The sequence below is a fragment of the Paroedura picta genome, chromosome 17, assembly GCF_049243985.1.
Source record: "Paroedura picta isolate Pp20150507F chromosome 17, Ppicta_v3.0, whole genome shotgun sequence".
NCBI classification, from domain to species: domain Eukaryota; kingdom Metazoa; phylum Chordata; class Lepidosauria; order Squamata; family Gekkonidae; genus Paroedura; species Paroedura picta.
This window is the reverse complement of record NC_135385.1, coordinates 21,780,316-21,801,318: the sequence shown is the minus strand read 5'-3', so window position 1 is coordinate 21,801,318 and position 21,003 is coordinate 21,780,316. Positions and strand designations below refer to the sequence as shown.

The 21,003-nt window shown below is 49.9% G+C and overlaps 1 protein-coding gene across 6 annotated transcripts in view; it reads right to left on the bottom strand.

Annotated features, from left to right (window-relative positions):
* Positions 1 to 21,003, bottom strand: part of SDK1 (sidekick cell adhesion molecule 1) — a 429,219-nt gene that overhangs the window by 27,585 nt on the left and 380,631 nt on the right. For all 6 annotated transcript variants that reach the window (XM_077316210.1, XM_077316213.1, XM_077316211.1 and 3 more), the window contains 5 exons: positions 13,675 to 13,790; positions 12,997 to 13,183; positions 12,391 to 12,528; positions 7,845 to 8,006; positions 6,783 to 6,908 (listed from right to left, as the gene is read on the bottom strand). In XM_077316210.1, coding sequence (XP_077172325.1) covers positions 6,783 to 6,908; positions 7,845 to 8,006; positions 12,391 to 12,528; positions 12,997 to 13,183; positions 13,675 to 13,790 — 729 coding nt within the window. The remainder of the gene's footprint in view (positions 1 to 6,782; positions 6,909 to 7,844; positions 8,007 to 12,390; positions 12,529 to 12,996; positions 13,184 to 13,674; positions 13,791 to 21,003) is intronic.

The following is a 21,003-nucleotide window of genomic DNA, read 5'->3' as shown; positions in this document are numbered from 1 at the left end:
AAGGGGAGGAGTTAGCTATAAAATGGCTGCCTAGGGAAGGGGAGGAGTTAGCTACAAAATGGCTGCCTAGGGTAATGAGGAGTTAGCTTTAAAATGGCTGCCTGGGGAAGGGGAGGAGTCAGCTTCAAAATGGCTGCCCTGAGAAGTCATCTACAAAATGGCTGCCTAGTGAAGAGGAGGAGTTAGCTATAAAATGGCTGCCTAGGAAAGGGGAGGAGTCATCTACAAAATGGCTGCCTAGTGAAGGGGAGGAGTTATTTATAAAATGGCTGCCTAGGGAAGGGGAGGAGTTAGCTATAAAATGGCTGCCTAGGATAGGGGAGGCGTCAGCTTCAAAATGGCTGCCATGAGAAGTCATCTACAAAATGGCTGCCTAGTGAAGGGGAGGAGTTATCTATAAAATGGCTGCCTAGGGATGGGGAGGAGTTAGCTACAAAATGGCTGCCTAGGGTAATGAGTAGTTAGCTTTAAAATGGCTGCCTGGGGAAGGGGAGGAGTCAGCTTCAAAATGGCTGCCCTGAGAAGTCATCTACAAAATGGCTGCCTAGTGAAGAGGAGGAGTTAGCTATAAAATGGCTGCCTAGGAAAGGGGAGGAGTCAGCTTCAATATGGATGCCATGAGAAGTCATGTACAAAATGGCTGCCTAGTGAAGGGGAGGAGTTATCTATAAAATGGCTGCCTAGGGAAGGGGAGGAGTTAGCTATAAAATGGCTGCCTAGGAAAGGGGAGGAGTTAGCTATAAAATGGCTGCCTAGGAAAGGGGAGGAGTCAGCTTCAAAATGGCTGCCATGAGAAGTCATCTACAAAATGGCTGCCTAGGGAAGGGGAGGAGTTAGCTACAAAATGGCTGCCTAGGGGAAGGAGGAGTTAGCTTTAAAATGGCTGCCTAGGGAAGGGGAGGAGTCAGCTACAAAATGGCTGCCTATTGAAGGGGAGGAGTTAGCTATACAATGGCTGCCTAGGGAAGGGGAGGAGTTAGCTATAAAATGGCTGCCTAGGAAAGGGGAGGAGTCAGCTTCAAAATGGCTGCCATGAGAAGTCATCTACAAAATGGCTGCCTAGTGAAGGGGAGGAGTTAGCTATAAAATGGCTGCCTAGGGAAGGGGAGGAGTTAGCTACAAAATGGCTGCCTAGGGGAAGGAGGAGTTAGCTTTAAAATGGCTGCCTGGGGAAGGGGACGAGTCAGCTTCAAAATGGCTGCCATGAGAAGTCATCTACAAAATGGCTGTCTAGTGAAGAGGAGGAGTTAGCTATAAAATGGCTGCCTAGTAAAGGGGAGGAGTCAGCTTCAAAATGGCTGCCATGAGAAGTCATCTACAAAATGGCTGCCTAGTGAAGGGGAGGAGTTATCTATAAAATGGCTGCCTAGTGAAGGGGAGGAGTTAGCTATAAAATGGCTGCCTAGGGAAGGGGAGGAGTTAGCTTTAAAATGGCTGCCTAGGAAAGGGGAGGAGTCATCTTCAAAATGGCTGCCATGAGAAGTCATCTACAAAATAGCTGCCTAGTGAAGGGGAGGAGTTATCTATAAAATGGCTGCCTAGGGAAGGGGAGGAGTTAGCTATAAAATGGCTGCCTAGGAAAGGGGAGGAGTCAGCTTCAAAATGGCCACCATGAGAAGTCATCTACAAAATAGCTGCCTAGTGAAGGGGAGGAGTTATCTACAAAATGGCTGCCTAGGGGAAGGAAGGAGGCTTTAAAATGGCTGCCTGGGGAAGGGGAGGAGTTAGATACAAAATGGCTGCCATGAGAAGTCAGGTACAAAACGGCTGCCTAGTGAAGGGGAGGTTAGCTATAAAATGGCTGCCTAGGGAAGGGGAGGAGTCAGCTACAAAATGGCTGCCTAGGGGAAGGAGGAGTTAGCTTTAAAATGGCTGCCTGGGAAAGGGGAGAGCTACAAAATGGCTGCCATGAGAAGTCATCTACAAAATGGCTGCCTAGTGAAGAGGAGGAGTTAGCTATAAAATGGCTGCCTAGGAAAGGAGAGGAGTCAGCTTCAAAATGGCTGCCATGAGAAGTCATCTACAAAATGGCTGCCTAGTGAAGGGGAGGAGTTAGCTACAAAATGGCTGCCTAGGGGAAGGAGGAGTTAGCTTTAAAATGGCTGCCTGGGGAAGGGGAGGAGTCAGCTTAAAAATGGCTGCCATGAGAATTCATCTACAAAATGGCTGCCTAGTGAAGAGGAGGAGTTAGCTATAAAATGGCTGTCTAGGAAAGGGGAGGAGTCAGCTTCAAAATGGCTGCCATGAGAAGTCATCTACAAAATGGCTGCCTAGGGAAGGGGAGGGGTTAGCTACAAAATGGCTGCCTAGGGTAATGAGGAGTTAGCTTTAAATTGGCTGCCTGGGGAAGGGGAGGAGTCAGCTTCAAAATGGCTGCCTAGGTAAGGGGAGGAGTTAGCTACAAAATGGCTGCCATGAGAAGTCATCTACAAAATGGCTACCTAGTGAATGGGAGGAGTTAGCTATAAAATGGCTGGCTAGGGAAGGGGAATAGTTAGCTACAAAATGGCTGCCTAGGGAAGGAGAGGAGTTAGCTACAAAATGGCTGCCATGAGAAGTCATCTTCAAAATGGCTGTTATTGGAAGGGGAGGAGTTAGCTACAAAATGGCTGCCTAGAGAAGGGGAGTATTCAGCTACAAAATGGCTGCCATGAGATGAGGAGTGAAATACAAAATGGCTACCTATGGAAGGGGAGGAGTCAGCTACAAAATGGCTGCTATGAGAAGGGAGGAGTCAGTTCCAAAATGGCTGCCATAAGTAGTGGAGGAATGAGGTACAAAAAGTCCGCCTCAGCCAATCAGCACTGAGTCAGGAAGTGAGAGCACAAACCTCAGCCAATCAAAAATGTGTCAGGAAGTAAGAGCACCAACCAGAACCAATGAGAACTGAATCAGGAAGTGAGAGTAGCAGCCTGAGCCAATCAAGAAGTGAGATCACAAACCCCAGCCAATCAGAACTGAGTCAGGAAGTAAAAGTAGCAACCTGAGCCAATCAGAACTGAGTCAGGAAGTGAGACCACCAGCTTGAGCCAATCAGAACTGAATCAGGAAGTGAGAGGAACAGTTTCAGCCAATCTGAACTGAGTCAGGAAGTGGCTGCCATAGGAAGGGGAGGAGTCAGCTACAAAATGGCTAGCTAGGGAAGTCAGCTACAAAATGGCTGCCTAGGAAAGGGGAGGTATCAGGCACAAAATGGCTGCCATGAGATGAGGAGTGAAATACAAAATGGCTACCTAGGGAAGGGGAGGAGTCAGCTACAAAATGGCTGCCATAGGAAGGGGAGTACCTACAAAATGGCTGCCTACAGAAGGGGAGGAGTCAGCTACAAAATGGCTGCCATGAGTCAGCTACAAAATAGCTGCCATGGGTCAGCTACAAAATGGCTGTCATGAGTAGAGGAGGAATGTGGTACAAAATGACTGGCATTGGAAGGGGAGGAGTCATCTCCAAAATGGCTGCCATGAGAAGTCAGCTACAAAATGGCTGCCTGGGGAAGGGGAGGAGTCAGCTACAAAATGGCTGCCATGAAAAGGGAGGAGTCAGTTCCAAAATGGCTGCCTAGGGAAGGAGGAGTTAGCTACAAAATGGCTGCCTAGGGAAGTTGAGGAGTCTGCTCCAAAATGGCTGCCATGAGAAGAGGAGGAATCAGGTACAAAATGGCTGCCATAGGAAGGGGAGGAGCAGCTTCAAAATGGCTGCCATGAGAAGTCAGCTCCAAAATGGCTGCCATGTGATGAGGAGGAATCAGGTACAAAATGGCTGCCATAGGAAGGGGAGGAGTCAGTCAAAATGGCTGCCTAGGGAAGGGAAGAAGTCAAGTACAAAATGGCTGCCATGAGATGAGAAGTCAAATACAAAATGGCTGCCTTGGGAAGGGGAGGAGTCTGCCTCTGCCAATCATAACTGAGTCAGGAAGTGAGATCCCAAACCTCAGCCAATCAAAAATGAGTCAGGAAGTAACAGCACCAACCAGAGCCAATCAGAACTGAGTCAGGAAGTGAGAGTAGCAGCCTGAGCCAATCAGAACTAAATCAGGAAGTGAGAGGAATAGCCTCAGCCAATCAGAACTGAGTCAGGAAGTGGCTGCCATAGGAAGGGGAGGAGTTAGCTACAAAATGGCTAGCTAGGGAAGTCAGCTACAAAATGTCTGCCATGAGAAGAGGAGTAAGCTACAAAATGGCTGCCAATAGAAGGGGAGGAGTCAGCTACAAAATGGCTGCCTAGGGAAGGGGAGGAGTCAGCCCTTCTAAGAGAGGGTTTCCCACCTTTCTTCCATCTGATGGATGGCAGGTGACAGAACTGACAGTTTGTCAGCCATGGCCTTCGTTTACCCCTCCTTTTGTGAGACCCTTTGCCAGAACCTCCCCCTTTTCTCCTGAAAATAAATTAACATTTTAATTCGGTTCTTGTCGGGTCCTTGTGCGCAGGTGCAGCCTTTATCTTCTCGGCATATGATTAGGGCAGATTCTCGGCGTGGAGAACCGCTTATGGTGTGGTTTGGAGACTTCTGGTGCTCCCACCGCCACGCAGCCCTGTGCTGGTGTGGCGGTGGGCAATCGCTGCTGGACCTAGGCTGCCGGGGTTCTGGAGGCCGCATTTGTTGACTGGCAGTTTGATTCAGCCCGGAGCCCCCAACTAATTGCCCGTGAAATTGCGTGTTTTGCGCTGGGGGCGCATCTGCTCTCACACCTGCAGTTCCGAATGCTGGCCATGCGCCTCAGAGGGACGGCAGGCAAGCGCAAACCAGGGGACTTATGGAACTGCTATAAAGGCATCCCCGGCACAGGCAGCCCTATGACTGCAGAGTCTAGAAACAGGGAAGGAGTTTTCCGGGGGTTAGACAAAGATGTTGCGCTTTTTCTCCCCGATCCCCTGTCATCAGGAAATGAGGCAGCAAACATGCGTAATAGCAAGATGTTCCCTGGGCTGTCGTCCTCTCCTTTTCCCTTCCAGAAAGCATTTTTTTTTCTTTTTAAGGCCATATTTCCCCACTTCTCCCCCTCAAAGAAACCTCACGCCCACTCAAGGCAATGGGAAGGGAAAGGACAGATGTTTCCGAAGCGAAAAAAAAAGGAGAAGCAATTGAGATCAGTCCTTTCCTCTCCGCCCCCACCCCCGCCAGCTGGACGGCAACTCACAGTACATTAACCAAGAAGCGCTGGGGAGTGACTCTCTTGCGGGGCAGGGGGGGGGGAGCCTGCCATTTCACTCTGCAAATGTTGCATCTCCCTGCTCTAGTTCGTTTATCAGTTTCCGCATGCAGGCCCAACACGTAGAAGCATTTGTCCCTGCGGGCTGAGGATTCTCTGCAAAGTGCCAACCCAAGCCGCTCTCTTTTGGGGGGGAAATCCCACAAAGGCAATTCCCATCTTGGAATTTATTTTTCCGATGGCTGCCATGTACAGAGAGCATGATTGCTCTGAGAGAACTGTGACTGATCCAAGGTCACCCAGATGGCTCCATGTGAAGGAGAAGTGGGGAACTGAACCTGGTTCTCAATCAGAGGCCGCTGCTCTTAAACCCTATACCAAGCTGGCTCATTAAAAAAAAACCTGTTGATCATGAAAGAGTTATAAAAGTCGGTTATGAACAAGTCGGCTATGAGCTCCAGCAACTTCGGACCCTTGAACAATGAGTGCGTTTCATTAACTTTGTTGTGAAAATTGTTTATCGGGGCCGCAGGGTAGAAATCAGGGGAGGGGAACGGCGTAGCGGAGAGGTGCGCCTGAACGGGGGGAAAAAGTCTCTCCTCAGCAAGAATCCAAATTGGTAGCCTCAGGAGCTCATTTATCTGAGCGACTTGGGGAAAGCGGTCAAAACACTCCAGAAGAGCCAATAAAAAACGGCAGCTAATAGGGAGATTTTTGTTGTGGGCTTGTAAGGTATTCCGATACATAGGAACAGTTAATGATCAGCAGGGCTTCCTCAAAGAGGAAGGGCTGAGCTCACACCCCATACTTGGCGAACAGGAAGTCTCTAGGACGGTAAGCTATTCAATCATACACACGACAGATCTTGCATAGTCCAACGTCAAGACGCCAGAAGGTCAAGCAAGATGGCCTTTGCTGAGAAGCTCAGTGGCTGACAAGTGGACAGGACAGGATTCTCTCCTACCTGCCTGCGTTCGAGAGAAACTCGCTGTGGGTATCAGCAAGAACGGCAACTACGTGGCTTTCAGGAAGGAAGCCTGGAGTTGAAAAGGTTACTTGTAAGAGCAACCTCAGGAAACCTTAATGCTTGGAAAGGTGACCCTGCACAGGGAAGGCCTCTCCCTGGAGCCAATGTCCAACTTCCCATCTGGTATGTCAGAGGAATGGCCGTAATTCCGATCTGGAGTATTGATTTATTGATTGTATGGCGAGTGTGTTGTGTAGCCAGGAGATCTGACAATTGTCCGGCAGCCAGGCAAGGGATGTTCAGAGGTGGTTTCCCATTGTGTCATGACCCCCCCTGTTCCTTGGGAGGACTGCCACCCAACTCTTTGGAAGTCTCCGATCCAAATATTAGCTAGGGCCAGAGAAACGTCTGAAGTAACCTTCCCCACTTTCTGCCCTGACACCAGAGAATGAATCAAGGTCCACAAAGAATGAAAAAGGAAACCACACAGAGGCCAGTGTTTTAGAAGTGCTGAGACAACATACCGTGTCCCCCCTCTTGTTGACCCGAACACTAGATTTTCAGAACAAGGATGTCATGTTGGCCTTTATGTTCTGCTTTCTCATCATGCCGTTTGGCCCCTTGAGGAATGCCACGTTTGGTTAGTGCATTAAAGAAAGATATACCTGAGGGTCTGGTTTCGATGGCGTAGCCAGTGATGGGTGCTTTCCCTGAAACTCCCTCAGCCCAGTACAATGTCAGGCTGGATGCCATTTTCAAAACTGCAACATGTTGAGGGGCACCAGGAGAACCTGTGGAGACCACAAGAGCAAAGGTGACGGGGGTGGAAGAGCCTTTCTGGTGTATACACGCCCTTCAGCCACACAAGATGAAAAATATCCACACGCTGATGGTAAAGGCAGAGCATACTTTGAGTCCAGGGGCAACTTGGAGACGGGCAAAGATTTAGTCAAGGCGTGAAGCTCATGGCATGCACCCTTCTTCAGATATGGTGAAGCAGAATCTCCTCAACCCTAACATGCAGGCAGAGAGAGGGTGGGAGGGCAGTTGAATTGCCAGGAAGGGATAGCGAGAGCCAAGATGCATACTTGATAATAGCATTCTGACAAGAGCTCGCCCTCCTTGGCAATTAACCCCACCCCAAGGCAAGAGACATTCAAAGGTGATTGGCCACTGCCTGCCTCTGCGTAGCAACTGTGGAGGGACCTCGTGGTCTCCCATCCAAGCACTAACCAAGATTGACTCTGCTTAGTGTCCCAGGGTTGATAAGGTCAGGCTAGCCTGGGCCATTGCGGGCAGGCAAGGAACATTCAGAGGTGGTCTGCCCTTGCCTGCCTGCCTGTGTGTAGCAACCCTGCTATGCCCCTGATGGTCTCCCGCCCCAAATCGAACAGGACTGGGCTAGCCTGGCCTATCCAGGGCCAACGGAGGCTGACATTAGCATAATATATACCAGTCATGGAGTTCAGCTTCCTTGGTGCAGAATCTTAATTTCTTTTGACACACCAACCTCTGCGGATGGGAAATGGTTTCTTCCACAGAGACCCCGGGGTTGTCCCTGCCGCCTTGTTAAGAAAGCTACCAGCATCGTGCCTCGCAACTTAATTCCTCCTTGGGTATGAGAAGACATTCTGAAGGCTTCGTTTTGCTTTGGGGTTAGTGCAGTTGGCGGTCGCCCTCCTTGCCCCCAGCTCTTCCCAGCACTTCCCTCGGGGCCTCTCCCTTACCCTCCGCTGGCCCCGCCGTGACGTTGGCTTGCCGCTCGGGTCCGTACGCGATGGTCCTTGCGTGGACGCAGAATAAATATGTCACCCCCTTGGTGAGATCGCGGATCTTCAGCCGGTGTTGCCCGTTGCCCTTGATGTCAATGGTCACCACTTTGCTCACCCCTGGAACGGAGGCAAAAATTGAAACAGGCTGCATCGATGCTCTAACAGGAAAAAAAGAAACCCTGCAACGGCCAAACCAAACCCAACATGTGACTGAGCGACCGAGCTTCTGGAGTCTAGCCGACCCCACAAAATGATCCGGCCATTTGCTAAGGAAGTATTTCTTACAATTAGTGGGGAATTTACGGAGCGATAATGGCCAATTTTCAGCACAGATAAGTGTAATTAGACTATAAGCTTGATCAGTGGTCACTGACAAGGGGAGAAAGAAAGGCTTACAGTGCAATTGGAAAATTACCTGGAGGCTGAAGGATGGTCTTGTTCATTGCATGGGGGATGGAGGAAAGAGGGGAGCATGGGGGAGAAGGGGACAACAGCTCTTCTTGTGCCCTGGTTTCTCCCCATGTGCCTATCATTCTGTCAAATGGCTCCAGAGAGAGACACGGGATCAGGTCTCCACTAACCTAGGCTTCATTAGGGTTGCCAGCTCTGGGTTAGAAAAAACCTGGATACTTTGGAGACGGAGCCTAAAGAGGGCTGATTTTGAGGAGGGGGGAATTCAGTGGGGCATAATAACATACAGTCCACTCTCTAAGTAGCTATTTCCTGCCATTTCTGATCTCTGTGGTCTGGAGATGAGCTGTAAGTCCAGGGAATCCCCAGGTCTGACCTGGAGGCTGGCATCCCTAGGCCTTGTCCATTCACAGCAAAGCAACTTGGAGTTTCAGCCCTTAACATTTCAGACCAGATCTGGTCTTAAAACTGCTTTTCAGCCATGAAACAAACTGCCAGCGGAGGAAGAAAAGATACAAGTGTACCTACAAGAGGGATATTTGGAAATAAAATCTAAAAAGATGCAGAATTTCTTGCAGAAACACTCAAAATGCCCTCTGTTAGGACACTGCATTTAGCATTCAGAGGTATACTGTCCCTACATGTGGAGGCTCTATAGTCACCTCTCCCATTGAGGCCCCAGTGACCAAGTAGACTTCAACCCGGCCATTGGCCATGCTGAGTATGAATGCTTCAAATGACTGCATTATGACTGTATACATATTAAAGTCTCTCTGAAGAGCAAGGTGGTTTGTCACACATTCCAAAAGTTGGTGCCTTGCATTACATGGAAAGTCCTGTAAATGACCTTTAAAGAAACAAGAGAGAGAAAGGGAATACTGCCAGGAAAGGCTTAAGTGTGGGGGCTTACAATCCATCCTAAGAGTTCTGCACTTGACCAGAATCCTGCTGCCATTCAGTTTTACCCCTTTCCCCCCTTATTGTCTCTGGTTAGGCCATAACCTTCGCCAGGACCTTCAGGTTCTCCCTGTAGCACAATAGCCATCCGCTACGATTCATGGCAGCTCTTTCTGCTTTCCTCCAAATAAAAAGGTTCGTGTTAAGGATTTCATTAAATATACTTGTCAGGATTTTGGCTTCAGCACTGAGAGCTACAGTCGGAGTGCAGAAGGTCCCAGTTCAATTCCCAGCATCCCCGGAGAAAATGAGGATCAGGTGATGAGAAAGCCCTCTGTAAAACCAGAGAAGGCAACTTTGATAGAGCGAAGCTCTGTGCGTTTTCAGCTGTAGGTTTTCCCCCTTAATTATCTCCCTCGTTCCTTTTGTTGCATATAGGCTTGATCCACTGCTTTCAGCCTATAATGACCGAATCGCGGGGAAATTATCTCCTCCACCTCTTTTAAATAGCTTCTAATATCACATTTGCCTTTCTGACCGCTGCATACTGCTTGCAGAGAAGTCGGAGCGTGGATCTCTTCCTAGGATAATCGAGGCATTCATTGCGAACCTCACGGGGGCCAGCGGGAAGATACATCACACTGCGTTTGGCATCTGCCACACGTATCCTTCCGCTCTTCAGTTTATGACTAAGGTGTATCGAAAGATACTTATCGGAACTTTTAAAACTGCCGAGATCCGAACGATGTCAGATTTCCCTCCTAAGTTCTCTTCCAAGTTCTGAAATAGCCATGCAACAAAGAAAAAATCCACGTTGGGAAATTCTGTGGGACGGCACCCTGTCGTCTCCAGGGGAGGTCGAACGTTCTCCCCGGAAAACAAGTACGAGGACAAAGGAAAACTGCCAAATAGCTGACATTTCTCAACACCATTATTTTTTTTAGATAAAAAAGGGAGCTGGGAAAACCAGCTGCAGAGTTGGTATCTATTGCCATGAAGAAGGAAACTTCTCTCGGCTATCTCTCAGTTAGAACAGCAGGTGAGAAGGGACCTGAAGAGAAATCAAAGGGACAATTTGGCGCCCTGGAAAAGAAGAGTGATGCCCAACGTGAAGCAGAAAAATACAGGCGGGTGGGAGAGAAAGCATCTTCGAAAGACAAAGCTATAAGAACAGGCCTACGGTCAAGGCCGATACATGCTAGCCTCCCTGCCTGAAATTCCATCCACGCAAAGGAAAAACTTCAGCCCTGTTAACTCCCTCTGGATATAAATTTAATTGAGGAGCCAGCAGCTTTGAAAGATTTTAAAAACCTAAATGTGCTGAATGTATTATGATTGTTTTTATATCAATCTGCTTTGACTGTTTTAAAACCTGGTTGTTAACTGCCCTGAGCCGTCCAGGGAAGGGCGGGTTAAAATAATAATAATAATTATATAATAAGTACAGGTTTGGACAACTTTAAAAGACCTATTTCATGGATGGAAAAGCACAAGGTCTCCAGCTATAGACCTGGCATCATAAGCCCAAACTTGTCCCGCTGTGTCTCGTTTTCAGAAACAGAAACGATTCATTTCACGCCACTTGTCGTTTTCTGCTTCCCCCCCCCTCCACAACCCCCAGCCACAGCCTGGAATGACAGGACGAGAAATTACATCCTGCTCCATGTCACCCAGTCACAGTCCGCTGTAGAGAACTCAGGTATTGGGGGGAGAGGAAGGACCCCTCCCTTGCCTCTGTAAGGATTAAATTGGTATCCCAAAGTATGAAATTGGATCAACTGTGGAGAAGAAAGAAAAGAAATGAAACTTTACGTGAACGGCTCAGTGCACCCATAAGTGTGCGTATATCAGGGACCCCTTTCTTCTGCAGCAGTGGCAGAAAGGGCGGTCAAGTCACAGCTGACTTGCGGAGACCCTGTAGGGCAGGGGTTCCCAAATGGGGTTCAATGAGAGCTCTCCAGGGGTTCGGCAGCCTTTCCCTGCCCCCTCCCCCTGTTGCTCTACAGGTCTCATTTCTTTCTCCACATGGACATGGCAAATGATTGACTGCTTGAGCATTTGGGAGAGGGAGGCATAAAAAACTGGAAATTAATTTAAATTATTTTTTAAAAATGCCCTCCCACCTCTTGCATCCCCTCCCCATGGTTCCTCATGAAATTATCGCAAATAGCAATCCATGTCGGTCCTCTCCACGTTTTGTGAGGAGAGGTAGAAAAGATTCAGCACGAAAGGCATGGAAATTCAGGCGCAAAGACAGCTTCCTTGTTTTCCTTAAAGGACAGGGAAAGAATTCCGGAAGTCAATGCTGTTGGATCGATTCTTCTGTTCATCTGAAGGGGCAGGAGCTGGTTCCTCAAAGTCATTAAGTCACAGCTGAGTGTCTCAGCCAGAAATATAAAATAAATATTAAATACATTAACTATAGGTGCCTGGCCCACCTTTTAATTGTTTTCAGATTTAGTGTGGGAATGAGTCTGCCTTCATTGGCAGGCAGGCGATCCATTCTTTCTCTGTCGATATTCGGGTAAATTAATCACGCTGCCGGGGCTCTCTGTCAGTGGGGCCAGACGAAGCCTATGGCTTGATTAAAAATTGCTCTGTGAGAGAAGAAAGCACTGACATGGAGGAGAGAAAGGTCGCTGATGGGAAAAGGAGGTGGCCAAAAAGGAGGACACAGAAGAGGACTGGTGGAAGGATGGAGAGGAAGATACGGACAGCATCTTCTAGAGGTCTTTCCCTGAAGAACCGTTGGACCAAAGGGAAACTCAAAGAGGTGTGGACAAAGAGGAGTAATTTGGAGTCTATTGCCTCTACATTGAAGCCTGTGTTCAAAGTATGTTAGGGACGACCTTCTTCCAGAAAGAACAGCTTAAACAGAACTGGGACTAGCCCAAGGGTCCCCGCTCTTTGACCCCTGCACCTTGCGAATCAGTACTGCAACGCACTAGGCTAAACAGTTCTCATGTAGGCTTTGTACTCAGTTCCAGACTTCAAAATGACAGAGAGAGGTTGAACCATTTTCATCTTCTATCAGCTGCTAACCAGATCCTTTTGCACCTGCCACAGACACCTGTCCAGCCATGCTGTGAAGCAAGAGGAGGCCGGGGGGGCTTCCACAAAGGTCAGCCCCCCTCCACCCCCGTGCCCTTTTCCTTCCTACCCAGCCGTTCTGACTCTACCTGGGATCGCTTACCTTGAACTGGGGACAGCGGCTCGTAGATCACCCGGTACCCCTGCAGGATGCCGTTGGCCGCGGCCGGCTCCCCCCACGACACGCTGAGGGTGGAGCTTGTGATGTCGGAGAAGGCCAGGAAACTGGGGGCGCTGGGGGCTGTGAGGGAGGCAGAGACTGATCAGCCACAGAAATGCTTTGCCTGCATCTGCTCCCATTCAACAAAATCACTGGGGGGGGGGGATTGCCGGAGAGCCAGAGGTAAGGCATTTAAAGGGATCTCGATCCCCCTAAATGCCTCAGACTTCACCCCAAGCTACAAACTCATGGCTTGAACTCTGACTCCAAGGCATTTAAAGTGATCTCAGTCCCTTTAAATGGCTTGGACTCATGAAGTCAGTGAGGGGGGGGGGGCTGCATTATACCTCACTGAAGTCTCTCCCCAGCTTTCTCCGATGCCACTCCAACTAGGCATTTCCCACGCCAAAGCAGGCAAGCTTGCTGACCTGTCCTTTGGAGTGAGAATGGCCATTTTACCCCCACCCAGCCTCCCGTCCCCCTCCTTCCAACCTCCCGTAACTCAGGACCTCAGATCCTCTTCTGTAAGTGGGGAAACCTGGCTCTTACCAGCCTGGTGGGTCCGGCCCTGCGAAGGGCTGCTCCGGGGCCCGTCCCCTGCTGCGTTGAAAGCCGAGATGCGGGCCAGGTATTTGGTGTGGCTGGTCAGGTTCTTCAGCCGGATGCTGGTCTCCGGAAGGAAAAGGACCTTCACTTTTTCCGTATCGTTCTGGCTGTTGGCTTCCCAGTAGAAGACCTGGTGGAAAGACAGAGAAAGGCCTGCTTTGGCTTCAACCCTGCTTTTCACCATCCAAATTAGTCCCCATGCGGCTTAAAAACCCCTTTCCTTCCTCTCCCCTCTACAGACACCCTGTGAAGTGGGTGGGGCTGAGACAGTTCTGAGAGAACTGGGACTAGCCCAAGGTCACCTGACTGGCTGCATGCGGAGGAGGAGAGGGGAAACATTATCTCAGAGTGTCCAACCCTGGCAATGAGTGCGAATTCAGACACCCTTGGCTGGGGCCCCTCCAAACATGATATGCTTCCTATGAGGAGGATACAGAGGAACACGGGGAGGGGCTCCCAACATGGATTCTCCTGGGTGCACATTTGGGATTGACATCTTCCCAATGGAGGCCCAAGGACTCAGATTAGCCCGTTTCCCATTACATCCATGTAAGGAAAATGCCATGCTACACACAAAGACTCCCTTCTACACACACAGAGAAGCACACACAACTTTCTTGCCTTGTAGCCTTGGATGTTGCCGTTCTGACTCTCGACAGGAGGCGGCTCCCAGGTGACTTCCAGCTGGCTGGCGGAGAGAGCGTTCATCTGGACGTTCTGGGGAGGCATGGCAGGTGCTTGGGAGAGAAGACGGGGGAGGAAAGGAGGAGAATTAGAAGCAGATGGCAGAGCCAGGTGGACGCAGGCACAGAGATGGGTGTGACTGCATCCCCTCTCCTTTCTGCCTGCACAGGGCCTCCCCCAACTGAATCAGAATCACACAGAACTGGAAGAGACTACCAAGGGCCATCCAGGCCAGCTTTCTTGGGGTTTAAAACACACACACACGAACTCCAGATGGGTGCACATCCAATCTCCTCATAAAAACGTCCAATGAAGGACACTCCACCACCCTCCGAGGCAGCAAACCCATTGCTCCAAGTCCTGGTCTCTAAAGCTGCAGTAAACAAGTTGGCCCCCTCTTCAACCTGTCTGCCTTTGACATAGTTCAACACAGCTATCCCTGGCCCTCCTTTTCTCCAAGCGACACATGCCCGACTCTCTCAGCTTCTCATAAGGCCTGGATTCCAACCCCCCAGCTTTCTTGGTTGCCCTTCTCCGAACACGTTCCAACTTGTCAAGGTCCTTCTTGAACTGTGGTGCCCAGAACTGGACGCAATATTCCAAAGGAGGTCTAAAGTGGTATTATAACTTCACTTGTTCTAGATCCTGTGCTCCTAGCAATGCAGCCTAGTATTGCATTAGCCTTCTTAGCTGCCCTATCCCACTGTTGGCTCATATTCAACTTCTTGACCTGATTCAACTTCTCACATATTAGCCCTCCCCGAATGGCCAACGATGGACCTGGAGGGGGAAGGGAAGGGTGCTGGCCATTTCAATCTTTATTGGCCGAGGCGCCTCTCACTTCTAGGGGTGTGGCAATGAGGCGTGGCCAGATGACATCACTTCCTGGTGCCTGAAAATATTTCAGTGGTACCTCCACAGTCAAAAGGCTGAAAAAGACTACATTACACACACAAACATACATCACACACACACACATATACAATGACCTTCATAAGCCACATTTTTTTTCCTGCTCTTTTTCTCTCCGGGGTTATAAAATAAAATAGTAATTAACACCCACTCAGCCTGACACCAACTATTTATTTTGTTCTAACTGTGCTGTTTCCATATTATCGCTGCCCAGCCTGCCGTTAATGGAAATGTTAATAACCAGAGCCAGGTTGTTGTGACAGATGCTCAGGCTCATTATCAGAAATTCTTATTTACCGCTCCATTAAACGACAGGCTCACACACCCAAAAGACGGGGAGGGGGAAGACGGGAGAAGGAGAAGACGAATTAAGGGGGGGGGGGAGAAAGAAACAATTCAATCAAAAATAACTGGAGGAATTTTAAGAGCCACATTAACAACCTGCAACGTAAATAATGTGTTGGTGTGTGCCCGTGTGATTTCTTTGGAGTATTTCTGCTTGCCACCGCTAATCCAAAAGGACTGTCACACAATTAAAAAGAAATAAAAAGGATGGCCACGTTGTAGTCGTATTCCTTGGACTCCTGCTATGACTATTGGTGAAAAGGGTGGTGGAGTCTCAGCCCACTTATGGTGACCCAGTAGGGTGTTGAGGGCAAGAGACGAGCAGAGGTCGTGGGTCACTGCCTACCTCTGCACCACAAACCTGGTGTTCCTTGGTGGTCTCCCACCCAAATACTGACCAGGGCTGACCCTGCTTAGCTTCCACTCTCTGCTGGTAAATGTCTTGAGTTGAAGGGACACAGGAGCACAAAATAGCCTTCAATGTGCACATGCTGTGAATCACACACACAGAGACACACACAGGGGCTCTGTGTGGGGTGCAGATTTGTTGGGTCTCAGAAGATAATAATCTTCTTCTTCCTTCGCTCTTCACCCTCAAACCGCTGCCTACAAGGGGGAACCAGTTTCTAAACCAAGAGGCTCTTGTCACCTGTCTAACCAGCAATAATCATCTACCTGCATCGATCAGCCAATCCCTAACTGCTTCCTTGTCCCTTTCTGATCCCTTTCTGATCCCAGCTCTGCTGATAACTTGGGGCCAGGCACAGCTTTGAGATAATGGGGGCCCAGGAGGGGTTTTCTAAAGCTAGGAGGAACGGAGACCCCTTAATCCTTCTGGCGGCTGAGTCTATGTTATCCTGCAAGGCAGCACGGGAGACGTAAATCAGACCAAAGATTTTCAGAGCCGAGAGTCTCTAGCTTTATCTCAGCAGCTTCCTTAAATAACCTTTGCAGGTTCGTCTTGCATCTTGCTTCCATCACATTGTTCTCCTTCTGAACCAATCTGTTTCTCCCAAATATATTTTTCTCAGCAACCAGATTCCCTGCCCCATTTGATAAGTGTCAGTGAAAAACAAAGGAATCGTTGTGTGCAGAAGAGAATATACCCATCAGCCCCTAGATCAACAACAATGTTCAGTTCTTGTGTGTGTGTGGGGAGGGGGGGAATGTCTGTAGATTTGTCATCCAGGATAGCCAAATGAATGAAAGCCAGCCTGTTAAAGATCTCTTCAGGCAGTGGCACAGAATAATTTGGACCTGGAGATCTATAGCACAAAGACCCACATTCCAGTAGACAAATCGATGAATCACAAAGTGTCGAGCTTCACAGTCTCGTTATGTGAACAATGGGAACAAGACCAGAGACAGGAGAACAATTTTACATGACCGAAGGCTATCCCTGGCAAAGAGATGTCTGTGGTAAAATAGGGAGAAAGAACCAAGGAAGACTCTGAAGAGGAAGGCAAGGGCAAACCACAGCTGACTGCGGGCCGTCTATTCTTCCCCACAAGCTTTGCCACATGTGGTTCCGTACCCCCACCCCCAAAAAATCTCCAGAACTTCTTTACCCACCCACCATATAATGTCTTACGCGCATCAAATGTTGTGAAATCTCCAGCCTGCACCCTTGGAAGTCCTGACTGCTGAGAAAATGCACTTTGGACTGGGAGAGGGACATCTTTGAAAAAACCTCCTTGATTTCCAGGCTAGAATCCAATTCTCTTTTTGTTAAATACCGAATACTTTTACGAGGGGAGGAGGGAATACATAGAATTCTACAGGCTGGAGGCTTCGAGGGCAGTGGGATCGAACTTTTCCTGTTAAGTCTCTTCTTTAAGAATTTATTTCTGGCTTCCTGCTCCTGTGACTTTTATGCTGCTTCTGCCCAGCAAAGCAGACCAGACTGGTTAACCACAGGGCAAGGAGTTCAATTTCAGCACCTTGGAGAGTGCCAGACAAGCGTTCTTACAATTTCTAAAACAACAGCTCCCGAACGTTTCGGTATGGTGACCCATAATCCAAATCTACATGGTGTGGTGACCCACACAGGGCTGACCCAAGAGGTTTTGGTGCCACAGGCAAACAAGGACCTTGGTCCCCGGTCGATTCTAACCTTCCATTTCCTGCAGCGCCCAACCAGACTTTTTGAGAAGCCGACCGACATTGCTGTACCTGCTACGAACCCCAAGAAATGGAGAGCTCATCTGGTCCTTCTCATGCTTACCAAACTGTCCCACCCAGGACTGGGCTGCTGACCCGGGCAGGTTACATGGACCCTCCATCATTATTCCCAGGACTATCTGCACCCATAAACCATGGACCGGATTTCTGGATCAGCCCTTTCTAATTGCCCCAGTACGTAAATTAGAGAGAGAGCGGCAGACTCTAATGTGGAGAACCGGGTTCTGATTCCCCACTCCTCCACATGCAGCCCAGTGGGTGACCCTGGGCTAGTCACAGAGCTGTTGTCACCCAGCAATTCTCTCAGAGCCCTCTCAGCCCCACCTACCTCATAGGGTGTCTGTTGTGGGGAGAGAGGAACGAGTTGGTAAGTTCCTTTGGGACTCCTTCAGGGAGTGAAAAGTGGGATATTAAATAAAACACTTTCCTTCTTCTTCTAGTTAGCAGCCAACATGCAAATGCGGCCTAGAAGCTACAATTTTAGATTCGCCTCTTCTTTCCTTTCCCTTCATCGTTCTCAATTCCTTCATGGCTTCTCCCCCCCTCTTTGAACACTCTGCATTTCCCCTGACAACTGGTGCCAAGCGAGAACAATCATCGCAAGGCACGCTGAAGTAGAACCAGGGCGACTTGACTTCTGTGAGTCAGTGAAGAGCAGATCGCGGGGGGCATCGCTGAAAGCCAGAGTCCCCACAGGTGTACTGGGAAAGGGGGACAAGAGTGCTCGCACCCGTTTCCGTGAAACCCGCAATTTGCTGGGGGTTACTCAAGAAGGGTTACTTTTCAAAGAAACCCCCTCTTAGGAAACCCTCCATCCCTCACAGGCAATCAGGGGAGAGGAGGGTGAAAAAAAGATCTCCAGAGCGCATGAATTTCTCTGTGCGGGAACTGAAGGCTCTGCAACCCGAAGGCAGGATTTGGGCCCGGGGTTACCCACAATCCTTTGCCACCCCTCTTCTGTAAAGGTGGAGTGGCTTCTGTCCCAGGGCTTCAGATCCTGGGGGAACTATCAAGGGGAACGGGCACACTGAAGAGCCCCAAGGACTGACACTCCTTGTCATCTGACTGCAAATGCCTCTGTTTTACTTCTGCTGTAGCCTTGCCTCTGTAGCCACTGCTTTTGATGGAGGATTGGTGTCACCGTACAGCCGTGCTTCCCCCCCCCCCCCCCGGCCTGTTGAAGAATCGCTCAGGACAAGAGTAAGTCACAGACACAGCAGCCGAAGAGAGACATTTTGCTGCTTCTCTTTGCTACAGACCTTGGGTTTGTACAAGCGCCAGAGAGCAGAGAGTGTGAAGGCAGGAAAGAAATTAGCTTTGACCTAGGGGCAGACCCAGATCGAGGGAGAACTGGAGATCCCGGCCGTCGTGGATGGGTTGGGGAAGCCGCCACAGCCGTGTCTATGCAGTCGCATGCAAAAGCAGAGCATGGCTGAAATTATGAGCTCCGTGGATGCCTGCTGCAGACGCAGCCCTGCACAATCCGGGGCTGTCCTCCTTAGGGGGGCGGCTCAGTTTTGCAAGGGAAGTGGCAATCTCCACTCACATGGAATCCCTCCAAGAGCATTATGGGCTGGCACAAGGGGTCGATCCAGGAGTCTCAGGGGATGTTTTTTTGCATATACCGCAACAAAAATGGACACAATCTGGAAAGCCTGTTTAGACAAAAGCTCCATCCGACCTGCCCACTTTCGAAAAACTTTTGGGAAAGGTGCCGGCAGGCGTTACAGAACACAGGAAGGCATCTCTGTCTGCAGTTCCGGCCGCCAAGACCTAGTCAAAGAGTGACGGACTCGAGGGAAGAGAGTCGGACGGGCAGCTGATATTCGCAGCACGTCCCATCGATTTGGCAGTTGACTCCCAATTGGGTGTCTCTGTTGTGCAAATGCATCTTTGACAACCTCCCCCCCCCAGCCCCCCTGTCCAGTTTCTCAAAGTGCTGAAATCCTCTCAAGTTTCCTTCCCAACCCCCCCCCCAATACCGCAAAGGGGTATCGAAAGGTTTCTTTTGTAGTGTGGGGAGGCTGGCGATCAAACAACAGCGCAAGTTTGAGTGGAATTGGCGGCTTCAGCAGTGACAGCCGCTCCTCGAGAGGTGGCTTTGAAGAAAAGGGAGGGGGTGAGAAAAATCCACAGAGGTCCGGCTGCGGTTGGAGGTGCCGAGTTCCAGTTCCGCAGATGCCGCAGTCTTCCCTCTTTTTTGCGGAGACCGTGGCTGCCCATGGCAGCGGCCGAATCCAGACGTTGCATTCATTAGACAGAGGTGTTGATGGCTGGCCTTTGTAGCTTGGGAAGCTGTTGCTAGGAAACCGATTGGGGTATCCAAAGCTCGGGCGAGCTGGACATGATGGCCCTGAATCAGTTTAGGGTTGGATCCTGTTAATGGAAGGGTGTGGTAATCGCCACCGATTTCCCCCTTCCTCCTGCAGACTCCAGACTTGCCCCCCTGTGGGGGGGTCTCCTGGAATGCTGGCCCTGCTGGTGGATCTCTTGATGGCCCCTGTGAGACATAAAGCGCTGGACTGGATGGGACACAGGCCTCCTCTTATGTTTGGGGCAGTGTTGCTCTGTCTTCTTGGTGCTTGGGGGCAAAGGTTGGAGGGCTCCTGACTCCACTGATGGACCTCCTAGTGGCCCCTGGGTTTTGGCCACTGTGTGCCACAGGGCCTTGGTTGGGGGTCTCATCCAACATGGCTTCTATTATATTCTTCTGCCTGGGGCAGTGATGCTCTGTATTCTTGGTGTCTAAGAGGGACCTCTGGAGTTCTGGCCCCACGGGTGGACCTCCTGATAGCTCCTGAGTTTTGGCCACTCTCAGACACAGTGTTGGGATCAGATGGGCCACTGGCCTGCTCTTGTGTTCTTAGTGGAGCAGCCGGCCTTCTGATGTTCCCGCTGACAAACGCCCAAATAAACCATGGCTTAGTTTGAAGCCAGAACTGAGCCGGAATGGTGGACTCAACCAGCCCTGGCCTTGCAGGTTCTTAAACAATATTCTTAAAGAATAACAACTGCCCATGTTAGATGGCGGGGTCCCCATTAGGCACACCGACTCCAACCTAACACACGCCAAGCCAAAACAGTTAGAATCAATTAGTTCACGGACTCACTTCGCCTGAGCAGTTTAACACGGCTGCCCTCCTCTTCGGGGGAACGGGTTTCGGTATCAAAAGCTATTAATCAGACAGCTATTAAGCCACGCAGCTGGATCACGCTGCCGTGACCGACCTACAGCAAGGAGATCCCTTGGGGATTTGCAAGCGGCTTTATCGGGGCTCCAGGGGAGCCAGGATGGTAAGAAACAAAAGTAAACAGGATTATGGGACGTCAGGAACAGAGAAGGACAAAGTTGTGCGGGGGAAAATAAAGTTAAAACAGGATTTGGGTTAAATACCTTGCCCAAAGCAGGAGGAATACAATAGTGATTAAGTCGGCACTTTGGCGGCAGGGAATCCTTTAAATGAAAGACACTACACCTGGCCAAGGAGGAAAGGAAGTTTGGGGTTAAATGTTTAAGCCTTGCTTGCTGGTTTGCTATAAACTGGTTTGTTTTGCGGCTGCATAATGAAAAGCGCTCACTCTTCCCCTCAGAGGTCTTGCGGCCCACCTGGGCTGCTATAATCAGGTTGGCATTGATGGTGATCGACGGTCACCCCGCTTGCCTTCCCTCTGGCTTCCCTCCTGCCTTTAGCATCCTTTGACATCCAGCTCCGAGACGGGTCCAAGTTAGGGTCCAAGTCAAGCTACCATGGCCTGGCTTCCACCTGGCTGGAGGGGACAGGCATGGGCCACTAGAAGGGATGCCAGTGCCACTGAAGGCTGGGGCAG